Source organism: Cyprinodon tularosa, unplaced genomic scaffold (assembly GCF_016077235.1).
Source record: "Cyprinodon tularosa strain WSP-4 unplaced genomic scaffold, ASM1607723v1 ctg190, whole genome shotgun sequence".
In the NCBI taxonomy this organism is placed as follows: Eukaryota; Metazoa; Chordata; class Actinopteri; order Cyprinodontiformes; family Cyprinodontidae; genus Cyprinodon; species Cyprinodon tularosa.
The window spans coordinates 928,178-943,889 of record NW_024038679.1 but is presented as its reverse complement, the minus strand read 5'-3'; the positions used below and the strand labels follow the sequence as shown (position 1 = coordinate 943,889).

Genomic DNA, 15,712 nt, shown 5'->3' with positions numbered 1-15,712 from the left:
AAGAAAATCCATAAAACACGTTCTTAGGCTAACAAATCAACAACGTTCCCTTTTCTTGTGTTTTTGTCTTCACTAAAATATCTCCAGTTTTTTTGAGTCTGATGCTGATGCTGTCCATAGTCACAGCTGCCACCCTCTGGTTTAGTGGGGAACTGTTTCAATGTTAGAGAATGTTTAAAAAAATCCTTCATCCATATAATGATGTGGATCATCACCATTATTTAATGGACTGTTCCTTGGACTGAGGTGCACATTTGGTCAATTTTCATTAAAATCTGTTAATGAACTTTTATGGTATCTTTAGAATCAGAAATACTTTAATAATCCCAGAGGGAACTTACTTTTTTTTTTCTTTCAGAATCAAATCTTGTACACAGACAGACCCACAAACTCGACTAAAAACATAACATCCTAGGTGGAGGTAATGAAAACTGAGAGGTCATTTGGGTGACATGAGTATGTTGAGATCACCCTTTGTAGTCTGAGTTGAACTATGATCAGACTTACAGAAAAGCCAATGAAAGAACAACCTTTTTTCTTCCCATGACTCTCAAAGTATCAAACTGATCAAACTCTGGATGAATGTTTGACTGCTGGAAGTTCCCAACTTTTCTGCATGGGGTAATATGTAAAGATGACAGGATTGAGTGAAAACCCAGACACACACACACTGTGTGTAATTTAAGAAACAATGTTATTGTTCTTTTGATAGAAATTAACCATAAGCATAAACAGATTAAAAATTTACACAAAATATGCAAAAAAATATATATTTTAGTATCTTATTTGTTGTTTTTTTAGTAGCGTGTAACTCCGTAGAGTGAGGAAAGGTAAATTCTGATTTACTGTAATAATTGTAGTTTTTTATTAATCCTTATGATCATATATCCATAATTTCCCATTAGATCATATACATTTTATGTAAAACAATAGGTATTTCTAATCAAATGTTCTTACAATCTATAGATGGGATTTCCATTGAACAAAACCCATCTGTTGGAATGATCCTGGTTTCTTTCTACCTTAAACATCACAGAGACGTTTTCTTTGACACAACCCTGCCTGTCTTTTCTCTGTATCAAAAGCGATTTCTGCTTGTGAAAATTCCTGCAGATCAGCGGTTCTGAATTACTCAAACCAGGTCAAGTGGCACCAACAGTTATGCCATGTTTAGAGACAATCAGATCCCCTTCTTTACCACAGCCGGATGCCTGAATGCATCAAATTGCTTTTGGTTGATTTGCTTTTTTGTGTTAACATGCAGTTGAACAGTCAAAATCAATAAAGCTGCAGCTGATTTTTTTTTTATTATAAATGAGTCACAGAATTTCCTTGAACCCTGAAAATCTGAGAATCAAACTGTTGTGATTCATCCTACTGTAGACGTTTCTAATAGTGAATGAGACGAGCATGCTGCAAAAATACTACGAGGCAGTTAAAAAAATATTTCAGTTGAAGAAAAACAACATTGTTTTATTTTTTTACACCAAATTCACATCAGAAATACTTATACAGAATAAACATTCATTACCATCAGGATCTACCTGATTCTGCAGGCAATGTGGGGCAAAGAAACAAATAAATCACCTAAATCCTGCAGGGATCTGAAAATTAGAGGATTTGACTGTACTACTGATTTTTCCTGCTCTATATTTTATTTTTTTATTTGATACTTGTAGTCAGGTCATCCTTCTGCACTGTGGCAGCTCCCTCATATGGATTGTGGTCAATGGTAAAAATTTGTAAATAATATAAAGTCCGGTCAGGCAGACTAGTATCAGGTGGGTTTAAGATTAATGTTTCGCATCATTACATCTTAAAAGTGATGTCCTAGTCCACAATTGCGTAGGGGGCCAACCAGGTGTCAGGGACGGGGCCTTAAGAGGTCGGGGGCCCCTAAGCAACTGCATTCTCTACTTACCGATAGTTATGCCATTGCAACACAGAGTTTGCGCTTAGTTAGTCTTTCTTTGCTTCTGGGATGTATGCATGTATATAAGCACAATAAGATGCTCTTATCCAAGCATTTAATCATTAACATTTCTTGGCTAACGGCTAGCATATTTTCTTCAATGCAAGCGTTGACCTTTACAGCATAAATTCATGTTATCGGGTCTGCATGCAGCAGATATAACCGGAACAGTTGTTCTTTTGTTGTCACACATCACACTGACGCTGTATGTGCTGGTCTAACACCTTAACAAATGCTGGCCTCATCTTTCCAAATCCCTGTCACCTTCTGCAGTGGCGCTGTCACTGGGAACCAGCAGCACCGTTCCAGCCTCAAGGCAGCACGCTGCGAGGTGTTTGGATCCGCTCAGCCTTTGGAGACTCGCAGACACAAAGAGTGACATTTTAGGGAGACGGGTCAGCGTCAGTTTCATGCAGATGAGTGAATCCCAGGGTGGCCCGTATTCACTGTAAACACAGGATGCAGCGCAGATGCTGAGCGGCGCTGAGTGACATTGGTGCCACCAAGCCAGAGTGTTGTTTGGGTGCCAACTCATTACGGTTCATAACAATACCCAGAGTGTCGGCTTAGCTTTCTCTGTTCTGTCCATCGACGTATTAAAAGTATCATTTTCCTGGCAGACAAACAGGACACTGATGCAAACAATGTCATTTTTCTACGGAGGGAATTTAGTTCCATTATTGTTGCAAGCAAAGAACACATTGTGATAATGGAAAATTAAGAAACATGCAATCCAAATAAATTTAGAAAAAACAAAAATAGTATGTTTTTCCTTAAATGTATTTCAAATTATCTTTTTTTTAAATTAATTTTCCATATTTAAAAAAAAAAGTTTTTTTTTTATTTAAACTTTTTTTTTCATATTTGTCTTTTTTTTCTTTCAAATTTCAGTTTTTTTGATTCAGCTTTACAAGTTTTTTTTTCTCAAATTAAGTTTACAGATCAAATTCTCTTAACTTTAAACCTCTTACAGATGCTTTCTTTAAACGCACACATTGACCTATAAAAATGTTGCTTACGCCCACGTCACTTTCATCTGTGAAATGCAATTTGAAAAGAATGACAGCCCAAAAAACTCAATCTGAAAAACAGGAATTAGAAAAAGAAAAGAAAATATAAAAAAGTTAAACTTGAAAAAATTAAAAAGAGAAAGAGACAAAGAGGCTTGAGAATAAGAATGAAGACTTTTATGTTATTAGTTTTTTAGTGGAGCTGGTGTTTTAATCCGGGGCTTCAGATGTGGGCACCAGTAACTTTACGTTCGTATTGTGACCGTGGAATTCTTAGAAGTCAACTTGATGGCCTGGTTTGTTTTTTAAGCAGCAGGCTATAACGCTGGTGCTGCATGCCGATAGCAGCAGATGTGATTCCCAGAGGAGCCGGTGTTTGCAGCTAAAGACTTCTGCACCCAAACATACATGGAGATGGAAATTTAGAAGCCGTGTGAATAGAAACTTCTCTTTTCCTCCTTCCCACGAAATATAACTTACCCATAAATCAGCTGCACAGAAAAAAAATAAAACATACATATACTAGTGGTTTACAGATATAAACAAAGATTGTGGAGAAAAGTCAAACCCATTATGTTGGTCTTTTATTCTATACCTGAAAGGTATTCATTATTTGAAAAGCAAAGGCTTGATTTAAAACTAAAATTTTAAGTGTGGATGTAAATAATCAGTAAATTAATCAACTTTCTAGCACTCAGATGTATGCGTCTTGCCATCAGAAAAGGTCTAAAACCAGGATCTTCCAGTAACCAATTCTGGTTATCAAATAGTCGGGTGAACTGGGCCATTTTTCTTTCAGAACAGCCATGTAGTGTAGAGGCAGTGAATCCTTTAGATCCCTGAAAGTGCAATGAGGTACTGTAAAGTACATCCTGGTTCCATGTGTTAATCTATAAAAAAAAAAAAAAAAAAATAGACAAAAAAATAACTTGCAAAACCTTCTTTTAATGATCCCCAGTCCAGGACTGATGCTTCCCTGCTTGCTGTTTCTCCAGTAGCAGCAGGAGGGGGGTCAGCACAGGCACCCTGATTGGTCTCCTGCTGTTTAGCTTCCATTCACTGTTTATTGTCGCACTGTTTATTCTGGCGTCAACCAACATTAACCTCTTCAGCATTTTGGTTTGTTAAAGGTAAGTTATCTGATGTTCCCCATGCCGTCTAGCTTATTCAAAACCTCTGGTTAACTTGTGCATAACTTATCAAGAACTTCTCTCCAACTCATATCAACGCATCTGATGTGTTTTAGACCATCACTAAACGTGTTTCTAACTTCCAGCTACTATATTATTGCATATTGGCAGCATTTTTGTATAAAGGGGGTTCACAGGAGGAAACCATCAGTTCTCCTCCAGACTTCATTCCCATCATAGGGTGAGCCAGAAGGTGATCGTGGTGGATCCTCCCTGCGTTCACACCCACCACCAACAAACTTCCTAGCAAACATGACGCTGAATCTGTTGCGACTGCAAACCTTCTTTCGTTCTTTTTCCTTTTATTTATTTATTCATTTATTTTTTGGTGGGCGGTAAACAGCAGCTAGGTTAATACCGCGATCAAAGCGACTTTTTATGCAGGCCAGGCGCCTTTCCGGGTGCATCGCTGCCCCCTTCAGGACACTGGTTTGTGCATCATTTCATGTGCATAACGCTGCCGTGCGTTATGCAGAAGTTAGGTTGTCGTTGGACATAAGTTCTGGACTTATTATGAATACTCTATGCATACGCCCAAAATAAAAAACTTAATAGAAAGCTCAGCGTTTGGCAGCGTTTTAGGAGATTCTAGGATGTCAGGCATACCCTGGCTAAATCATCAAAGTGTGACAGGTGCTTAAAGCATACAAGAAATTCTATCAATGCGTTAATACAATAAAGAAATCCTAGTTAACCAATGACTTTATGGATCCACTTAGAGCTGGTTTTAATCTGTAGGAAATCCATAATGAAATACTTATTTCAAAAAAAAAAAATTTAGGCTCATAAAAAGCAATATTCATTTGTTTTAACTAAAGAGCTGTGCATTTTTGTCTTGAATGTAATGGTTTCCTATTAAAGAGGCTTAGGTGGCATGTTTGCCACCCTGTTTCATCATCTCTTCTTTCTAAAACAGCCTGCAGGCCAAAAAGCTGTACTTTAAAATGCTTTCCTGTTCCTTGGTGATTCAGGAATCTAAGTCTTATGTTTTAATCCTCTTTCTGTCACTGCATTAAATTGAAGGTATGGAAATTCGTCATTTCTTTTACCCTATGAAAATCAGCCTTATAACAGAGCATGCAGCACTTAGAAAACAGCTGCTGTGACCCCATCAGCCCCCCAAGCTACTGTAACCACGGCAACTCCAAAATGGTCGCACTACATAACAGTAACAGCTTTTAGATTTTAGTACAGTTCTTTTCCTCCGTGGTTATATTTGACTTTTCCATTTATTGGTGTTTCTCATAATGATTGACAGAGGAAATTTGTTTCTGTGTAGAGACTCCCTAAAGGTGATGGGAATGTTTTTTTTCTCACTTTCTTTGTGAGAGTTTATGGGTTTTCTAATTTTGTCAAAAGCATAATGCATCAGCGGATGATTTATCACAAAAGTGTGCAGTGGAACTAGGGGGAAAAAAAACTATTGAAAAACATTTTTTTTTTAGGTTTGATTTCTAAAGTCTTTTTGAAACATCCTTCACATTACTTCAGTTTAGTATTAATTTATTGCATCTTTGCTATGTTTTGCAGTTAATTTCATGCAATATAATGCCAGTTCACGTCATCTCAAGGACATTTAAAGCTATAATTCAACGAGATCAGTTTTCAATCTAAGGAAAAGCAGCTGATTGCAGGATTTTTCCCCTATTTGAAAGCATGGGGTGACAGTGGGCATTCACCTAAATTGCGTTGTTGACTCTACAGCAATTGCTCACACCACGCTTGCATATGTTATCTTTTCTATTGCTAATGTTGTGTTATGTCTTACGCAGGGGCGGATTTAGGAAATTTGGGGCTCTAGGCAAAGACAGGCATGGGGCCCTCTGAACTGAGAAGATAACTCATAATAGAGATATTATAGAGATACAGAAATTTTTGTCAGAGTTAGATTCCCGGCTCAGTGATGTGGAACATTCAGGAATTAGACAAGAGTAGGTTCACAGACATTCCACTGCACTATTTTTCTTATTCTTTCTTTGGTTGTTTTTTTTTTTTATTATGTGGACCTTTTATGTATTTGATCTGATCTTCTAAAAATCTTATCTTTTGAAAAACAAGAAAAAAAAACTGTAACAAATGAAGATAAAAATAAAACAAACAAAAAATAGAAAACACAATGTGACAAATGGCAGCTGGTACAGGAAACGCCCTCCTCTCCAGAGTGCAAAGGTGCTATTTCCAAATACTATATGAGTCTGTAATGTGATATGTGTCCACCTATTTCTCCTTGCTGAAGCAACATCCCCTTCAGTTCAGGGCTCCTGTGGACAAAGGAGAGGCTTTGGCTGCTGGAGGTCAGCTGAATGCACCCATTGGTTCAGCTGGTTTCCATTGATAAAAGCTTTTAACCAATCTGACTGGATGGTTTGCAGCATGAGTGCCTTGAGATGAAATTTGATGTGAACAGGAGCTATATGGATAAACTAAATAAATTAAACTCAAGTCTTCTCATCAGAAAAGGAACCACAATCCCACTATTTTTAATATGGATTTGTGACTCTAAGAAGGTGCAATGAAGTCATGCATACAGAGAGCATTTTAAATGTGTTAAACTTTACACACAGAGTCAGAACTAGGTTTTAGACAATTCCTAGATAGTAAAACTAAGCTTTGCTGTGTTTCAGGGGGACTCTCTAAGAACTAACATCCAGCTGGATTTCGGCGATGGTACAGCAGTCTCCTACTCCAACCTGAGCTGGACCGAGGAGGGGATCAAACACGTTTACAAGTCGGCTGGAATATTCCGAGTCACGGCGCTGGCAGAGAACACACTCGGCTCGGACACCACTACTTTATTTCTGCATGTATCATGTGAGTGCTCAGAAATATTTAAAGATGCTCTTCTAAAACAGAATTAAAAATGGATGTTTCTCATGGATTTCAGGATGAACAGCTGGTGCTTTTAATGAAGTTATGAGGGTAAAGATAAAATATGTTAAATCAGAAAAGTGGAAACTATGTCTGTGTTCATTCCCGCTGAGCCAGTATTTGGTAGAAACACCCTCTGTTTTGATTTTACCCACAAGCCTTTGTGGATGTTCGACCTGCAATGCTGCTAGACAAGCAGTTTACATGGATAGACACCTGTGAACATCAGTCTTCATGTCATGCACCAAATTTCAGCTGTATTTTTAGTTTCTGATGGAAACTTAACTGAAAGCATGATGTTTCCTTCATGTTTCACCATGTTGGACCTCCTGTCTCCGGAAATGTCCTAATTTCACTGTTTTTATGAATGAGGGGAAAAATATTTTGTGTAGACTGATATAACGGTAGAAAGAGCTCGTAACCGCAGAAACAGAACAAAGCGCACCACTTTTAAAACAGAGGAAGGTGGAAATCCGTTGTCCCAAACGGTTACAGCAGATGGGTTGTTAATCAATTCAGTTTATTTGGATTGGTCTGATCCATCTGATGACTGTTTGGTTCCTGCCCAGGTGAAAATTAAAAAAACGGGGCTTTGTTTTGCTAAAGATTAGGAACCAAAATTATATATAAGTCAAGCTAATCATCAAAAAGTAAGACGAGACCACAGGTTGCAGCTGGTCTGAGTAAAAGAGACCCCGATAAAATGTTATAGGATCAATGAAAACTTTCTGTAAGATGCTAATCTGGTACAGTGGTTCTCCAGGGATTAAGAGTTGATCTAAATATGTTTTAAAACTGATAATTTTAACATTAGTTTATATTGCCAGCTAGTTGGTATTATAAGAAGACCTATAAGTTGTTTTGCTGATTTATGATTGTGATTTGTGCGCTTAGGCAAGGCAAAGGCAAGGCAAGGTAAATGTATTTGTATAGCTCAATTCAGTACAATGACAACGCAGAGTGCTTTACATGATTAAAATATAGGAAAATAAAACAGAAACAAAGCAAGTGGGAAAAAATAAATAAATAATTTCAAAAAAATTGTTTTGCTTAGACTTCTAGGCTTTGGTGTGCTTTTCTACAACCAAGTTTGGGTACATGAAAGTTCCTCATGGAAAACAGGAAAACTTAATGAGACAAGATCTGCATGATCTAAGAATCAAGGAGGAAGAGATAACCACCTGCTTAATGTTTATTTATTATGTTGTATTTGCTTGTTGCTCCAAATATTGTGGTAATTAGCATCTTCATCATGGGCAGGTTAAAGTTAACCAGTCATAGTTGCTGGTTAGTTCTCAATAGGGGTACCAGAGTTAGCAACTCAGTTACCACTCAGTGGAAGTAACTTATTAGCCAAAATAAATATGCAGTTACTTTTCATATTCCAGACGCATCTCTTTCATTAACTGACAACTTTGGAAACACGATGATGGACAAAAAAGAAAGTTCTCTATGCAACTGTAACCATAAATGAGGGTTTTTTCAAGCCCCATTTTACCCAAAACAGTAAAGCTAGCATTAGCTTAGCTTTTAAGAACTTCCATTGATTATCATTTTAGAACATATTGCTACTATTGCTACGAGGACAGTTTCATCGGACAAAATTGTTTAATGATTTTATCTCTTTAAGAAAACAGCTAGATACTTTGCTTATGTTTATCTCGCTACCCAATCCATAACGGTAGCATGATCCATACCAACAATTTCACCAATAATACACCTGGGTCGCCAGTGTTGAACTTTTTTAAAAAAGGAAAAAAAATGAATATGCTTTTTACTTAACTCTAGCATGTAAAACGTAAATAATGGCTTTTCTGATAGAAAAAAAGCTTCTTATCTTGGGTACAGTTGACTTATATTACCCGTCTTGCACAATCAGTCTGGGAAATGCGATCGTACCTTTCTTCCAGCAGCTAATTATTTTTTTTGTTTAGATTTGTAAATAATTGTAGTGATTTGAAGTTTTAGGGTTCATTGTGGTTTTATTGTATAGTGCATTATCAAAAGACACAAATAATCAGAGATGGCAAAAGTACTCACTTTCCGTACTTGAGTAAAAGTACAGATACTTGTGTTAAAAAATACTCTGGTAAAAGAGGAAGTACTGATTAAACTTCTTTACTCAAGTAAAAGTAACAAAGTACAGGCTTGTAAATTTACTTAAAGTATAAAAGTAAAAGTAGAAACCACTTTTTTCATGCCGTTGCCTACATTTTAAATGGATGTCTGCCAATAGGACTAGATCTCCGTTGTGTTCATTTTCAATCATCTCGTCGTCCATGCTACTATGCTAACGCCACCGCCACCAAGCTGCAATGATTTGCCGCCAATGAATACCGCCGAATCTGTCAATTCATCTTGTAGTGGTGCGTCAAATGCAACGTAGATTCCCATCTAATTAGATTGGATTTGGTATTGATGACATGAAAAATAATAACGGTAACTCCATTGAAATGATTCAAAACTAAAGTAACGAGACAATTTTTTAAAATGTAAGGAGTAGAAAGTACAGATATTTGTGTAAAAATGTAAGGAGTAGAAGTAAAAAGTCGCCATAAAAATAAGTAGTAAAGTAAAGTAAAAATATTAGAAAAATCTACTTGAGTATAGTAATGAAGTATTTGTACTTCGTTACTTCCCATCTCTGCAAATAATATACAGATAAACACGACGTAATCATGTTTTGCTAGACTGCTCTTAATATGTTTGATGACAACATCAGAAAATAAATATACTGTAAAAAAAAACGTAAAATACCTCCAGTTCTCTCAGAAAAGTTGTTAATAATTTTTATTTGTATTTGCATTCTTTGATGATTTAAGTAAAGAAAAAACACATTTTCATTATAACAATATTTATGGTTGCCTTGATGATGTCTTGTTTTACAAATGTGAATGAGCTAAAGGAATGCATCCTGCTTCTATACGGATTGAGAAGTGACAGTAACAGGTTGTTGGTTCTCAGGTTGGTTCCATTCTCAAAATGACACTTTTTTTTTCATGAGGGCACATAAACAATTTTACACCTAAGTAGAACGGAATCTACAGGGGCATAAAAATCAAAAGATGGAGCATGAACTTATGCTTGTGACATGTTGGGGGCCTATAGTGTTGAATCTACATGCATAAAATGTTCAAAATGCATGTTGAGAGTAGTTTATATGTGTGTTTGTTTGATATAAAACTGCTAATATCAGTATTTATTACATGTGTTCACTTTCACTAGAATTCTGGCTTCATAGAAATTGCCTCCCTAGTGAAGTGGTGTGGTTGACCCAGTTTTAATGAGTATTTCTGTTTTCAAACAGCTGAGATTGGTTGATAAAAGAAAGAAACCAAACACAAACCTACTTAAGCACATTAGCAAAGTATGTTTAGTTTTTTGACACTTCTGGCATTAATATTTACATAACGTATGTCTTTCTATACAGTTTTTTAAATGTCAAGATCAGCATTAGATTTTAGTGATTTAACGGTCAACATGTTTTTTTCTAGTTATAAGAAATGAAATGTTAATCTAGTTCTTCTTTCTCTCCACATAAACAAGCCGCTATCTGAATGATATTCATGTCCGTATGTTAGAGGTTCCTTTTGAAGTGCAGGACCGTTTCTTATTGGTTATCTCAAGGGCTCCATCAGGCTTCGTCTACTGATCTTCATCAGCAGTGCTGACATTAACGAAATTTGATAAAGTATTTCATCTTAAGAAAATTAGTTTGATCCCTCTGTGGGTATAGTGAGTCATAACCATTTGCAAATCATTTTTAAGGACATTACAAAGTCTAAAATGCCATTAAGAACACAAATACAACTACTTGTATGTTATTCCTCACCAGATGCTGGGGGTAAACTGAAGGTGAAGTGTAACACTATTGATATCATGTTAGTACAGTTTTGATTTCAGTGGTAGAAACAGGAGACAGAAGCAAATATACACAACGAACATAGAAGTACTGATTTAGAATACTTTCTATGTTAGAAAAGGAAACGGTAAAGTAGCTCCAGAGGTGACTGTTTCTAGAAAAGAAATAGTTAAGCAGATGAGCTCTGAGTAAATTCTGCCAAAAGGGATGAAAAGAGAGCACAGCCAGTTACCTATGGTAAAAGCTGAGCCCATAGCTAGAATATGCCTAGGCGAGAAAAAGGACTAAGCACTAATAAAGAGGCCTCAAACTAGCATCTATAACTGAAGCTGATATTTCCATCCAGGATGGAGTCACAGCGAAAGAGAACCAGGTCCGATGAAGATACTAAGATGAGAAAAAGCAAGGAGAACAAGAAGCTAAGGGTTAAACTAACAAATTCTGCAAAATAGGAGGATAAAGGTAAATTGAAGCATAATGATGAAAAGTTGTCCCTATATCCTCCAGCAGTCTAAGTGTATAGCAGCCTAACTATATACAGGTGCTGGTCATAAAATTAGAATATCATGAAAAAGTAGATTGATTTCAGTAATTCCATTTAAAAAGTGAAACTTGTATATTATATTCATACATTACATACAAACTCATATATTTCAGATGTTTATTTTGTTTAATTTTGATGATTACAAATGACAACAAATGAAAATCTCAAATTCATCATATCAGAAAATTAGAATATTGTGAAAAGGTTCAAAATTGATGGCCCCTGGTGCCACACTCTAATCAGCTAATTAACTCAAACCACCTGCAAAAGCCTTTAAATGGTCTTTCAGTCTAGTTCTATAGGCTACACAATCATGGGGAAGACTGCTGACTTGACAGTTGTCCAAAAGACGACCATCGACACCTTGCACAAGGAGGGCAAGACACAAAAGGTCATCGCTAAAGAGGCTGGCTGTTCACAGAGCTCAGTGTCCAAGCACATTAATAGAGAGGCGAAGGGAAAGAAAAGATGTGGTCGAAAAAAGTGTACAAGCAAGAGAGATAACCGCACCCTGGAGAGGATTGTGAAACAAAACCCATTCAAAAATGTGGGGGAGATTCACAAAGAGTGGACTGCAGCTGGAGTGAGTGCTTCAAGAACCACCACACACAGACGTATGAAAGACATGGGTTTCTGCTGTCGCATTCCTTGTGTCAAGCCACTCTTGAACCACAGACAGCGTCAGAAGCGTCTTGCCTGGGCTAAAGAGAAACAGGACTGGACTGCTGGTGAGTGGTCCAAAGTCATGTTCTCTGATGAAAGTAAATTTTGCATTTCCTTTGGAAATCAAGGTCCCAGAGTCTGGAGGAAAAGAAGAGAGGCACTTCATCCACGTTGCTTGAAGTCCAGTGTAAAGTTTCCACAGTCAGTGATGGTTTGGGGTGCCATGTCATCTGCTGGTGTTGGTCCATTGTGTTTTCTGAGGTCCAGGGTCAACGCAGCCACATACCAGGAAGTTTTAGAGCACTTCATGCTTCCTGCAGCTGACCAACTTTTTGGAGATGCAGATTTCTTTTTCCAACAGGACTTGGCACCTGCACACAGTGCCAAAGCTACCAGTACCTGGTTGAAGGACCATGGTATCCCTGTTCTTAATTGGCCAGCAAACTCTCCTGACCTTAACCCCATAGAAAATCTATGGGGTATTGTGAAGAAGAAGATGCAATACACCAGACCCAACAATTCAGAAGAGCTAAAAGCCACTATTAGAGCAACCTGGGCTATCATAACACCTGAGCAGTGCCACAGACTGATCGACTCCATGCCACGCCGCATTGCTGCAGTAATACAGGCCAAAGGAGGCCCAACTAAATACTGAGTGCTGTACATGCTCATACTTTTCATGCTCATACTTTTCAGTTGGCCAACATTTCTATAAATCCTTTGTTTTTATTGGTCTTCAGTAATATTCTAATTTTCTGATATGATGAATTTGAGATTTTCATTTGTTGTCATTTGTAATCATCAAAATTAAACAAAATAAACATCTGAAATATATGAGTTTGTATGTAATGTATGAATATAATATACAAGTTTCACTTTTTAAATGGAATTACTGAAATCAATCTACTTTTTCATGATATTCTAATTTTATGACCAGCACCTGTATATATATATATATATATATATATATATATATATATATATATATATATATATATATATATATATATATATATAGTTATATATTAGGATAATCTGAGCCACATTCTGTGAAAAATCCTTTAATTTGCCATTAGGAAAATTAGACTCTGGGCTACAAGGTAGCACAGTTTAAAACACTGTTGCCTTGCAGCAAGAAGCCTTCGATTCGCGACTCAGGGTCTTTCTGCCTGGAGTTTGCATGTTCTGCCCTTAGATGCTTGATTCTCTCCAGGTACTATGGCTTCCTCCCATGACTTTAAGGCTAATTATCATCTCTAAAAATTGTCCTTAGGTGTGAGTGTGTGTGCTTGGTTGTCTGTCTCTGTGTTGCCTTGCGAAGGACCAGATACCTGTTTAGTGTTTACCCTGCCTTTCCCCTATATACTGATGGAGATAGGAACCAACCTCACTGTGACCTGAGGGATGGAAAAATTAAAGTCTTTGTGAAGCTCTGTCGTCTTCTTTTCCTCGTTATGTTTCGTGATGCTTCAGGTACTAAAGTTGCTATGGATCAATAACACTGTTGATCCAAGCAAGACTTATTGAAGAATAAAGGCACTGACTGATATGGTGGATTATGGAGGATACTTTGATGGCTATACACATTTTTACAGAAAAGGTCATAACAGAGCCACTTATGAAATGTTTTCCTGCAGAGGGAAGCAAAACTGAGAAGGAGGCCTTTAAGGCCACTGCAGGTAATGCCTTTCATCAGGATCCACATCTAGAACAATAGCTAATTTAAAGCTAAAGCAGGTTTCACACAGCAGCAAACAAAACAAATTACATGATTGTCATGCCTCTCAGCTCAACTCAGGCACAATAAGAAAAAGTATTTTTTTAGCCCTCTAAAGGGAATTATACAAGCTACCTTCAGTAAGTGTTGAATTGTCTCTCTGTCATGTTATTGTTTCTCTGATTCGTTCAATTCATTCTGATCTAACCTCTGCCGTCCTCTTGTATCAGTGTGCTCCGTATTAATACATTTCTGACAGCCGTAAATTTAGCTGGATTTTTTTGTCTCGCGGTGAGGGCGATACCTTCAGGGAGAAAAGCCAAAAGCTGCAAAGATTTCTCAGCTGAACACGTTTAATGCCAAATGACTTTCTCGTCTGGTCCCGTTTACACGGAGGAGCAAGCCCGAGTGCACAAAGACACACCAAGCATCTCACAGCAGGGATAAAGATTAGTTTTGAAAGAGGATGAGTGTGAGCAAGACGAGCAGCCCAGATCACAGCGCCACACAAACAGATGCTGTTAGAGGTTTTCAGTGCATGCGGTGTGTTACATCTGTCCACAGCAGGAAAGTTCATCCTGAGATTAGAGTAAAGCAGCTAGGAGCTCTGTCGGGTCCCATTAGCTTCTCTTAGCAGGTTTGTGGCTTCATGTCAAGAAATACCTGATGCCATCAACTCATTTTCTCTTTTTTAGCTTGGCTTAAAATGTAAAATATTAGTGCCTATATGTTGACACACGGGTGTATTTTATCACAAACAGAAAAGTCACAACTTGTTGTCCTGAGAGTCACCAGACGTGGCTAAATGATGTCATTGCCTTATTTGCATATGTTAATAAAATAAAGACTCAAAATACCTTAGAAACTCTATAAAATAAGTTTGAGTATTCAGTGATATTTTTGTGGAAGCAAAATCTACATAAATCAATTCTATTTTATCAAATTCACTTTTAAAGTAAGCAGAGGCAAATACAGTGGATGAAACTGTATGCGTTAAATGCAGTGAGGAACTATTTTCGTTCCAGATAAAAATAAATAAATAAAAAAAGACTCTTAGGTTAAATGTCATGTTTACATCCCACTTAAAGGGGATCAGTGAAAGCTTTAACTCATTTTCAAATCAAAACACAGGAAAATCAGCCTTCCCTCACTGACTGCAGAAACGGCTTGGTGCTGAGTCTGAGCGCCTGCTTTGGAGGAGGAAGGGGCCCTCACTATACTCCAGCGATTGCTGCTTTTATTTTGTCACAAAAGTCTGAGACAGCGCAGGAAAAAGATGCTAGATTTTAAAGAAAAGAGGGGTTTGAAAAGTTGCTAAATATAGCGACAAAGTCACTAAGTTAGCAACAGTGTCTTTAATTTTTATCAATATGAGGCAGCAGTAAAATTTTTGTAAACAGAAAAAAAAACTTTAAGTTCCAATACTGTAATCAATAACTTAACAGGATCCATAATTAGTTGTCAGATTAGTAGGGGTGTAAATCACTCCCATCATGGCGATTCGATTCAGTATAAATGTCCTGACCGAATGATTCGATTATTTTCGATTCTCAAGAATAAACCGCAGTATGATTTGATTCGATTAATCTTTTTTTATTTTTTTTTACTTTACAGGCTAGACAATGTTTCAAATTTGAAATCAATCAATGCAAGCTGTAATATCGTTGTGCATTTTATTTGAGAAGCAGCAAATAACAAAAGTAGTAAAGTTGTACTCCACCTAGGTATATGAAAAGCACATTCACTGAAAAATAATCCCTCTGTGTTATGAAGGCCTGGCATCGAAACTTACTGTAAGTGGAAAGAGGGTAATGGCTAAAGGAAGTGAGGTAGGAGGGCAAAAGAGGTTTAGCGCCACCGCAGCATGGGAGTCAGAATTACGTCCA

The 15,712-nt window shown here is 37.2% G+C and overlaps 1 protein-coding gene across 1 annotated transcript in view; it reads left to right on the top strand.

The window, feature by feature from the left end:
• sorcs3 (sortilin related VPS10 domain containing receptor 3) overlaps positions 1-15,712 on the top strand; it is a 409,108-nt gene that overhangs the window by 357,479 nt on the left and 35,917 nt on the right. Inside the window, exon 19 of the mRNA XM_038283178.1 lies at positions 6,797-6,983. Coding sequence (XP_038139106.1) covers positions 6,797-6,983 — 187 coding nt within the window. The remainder of the gene's footprint in view (positions 1-6,796; positions 6,984-15,712) is intronic.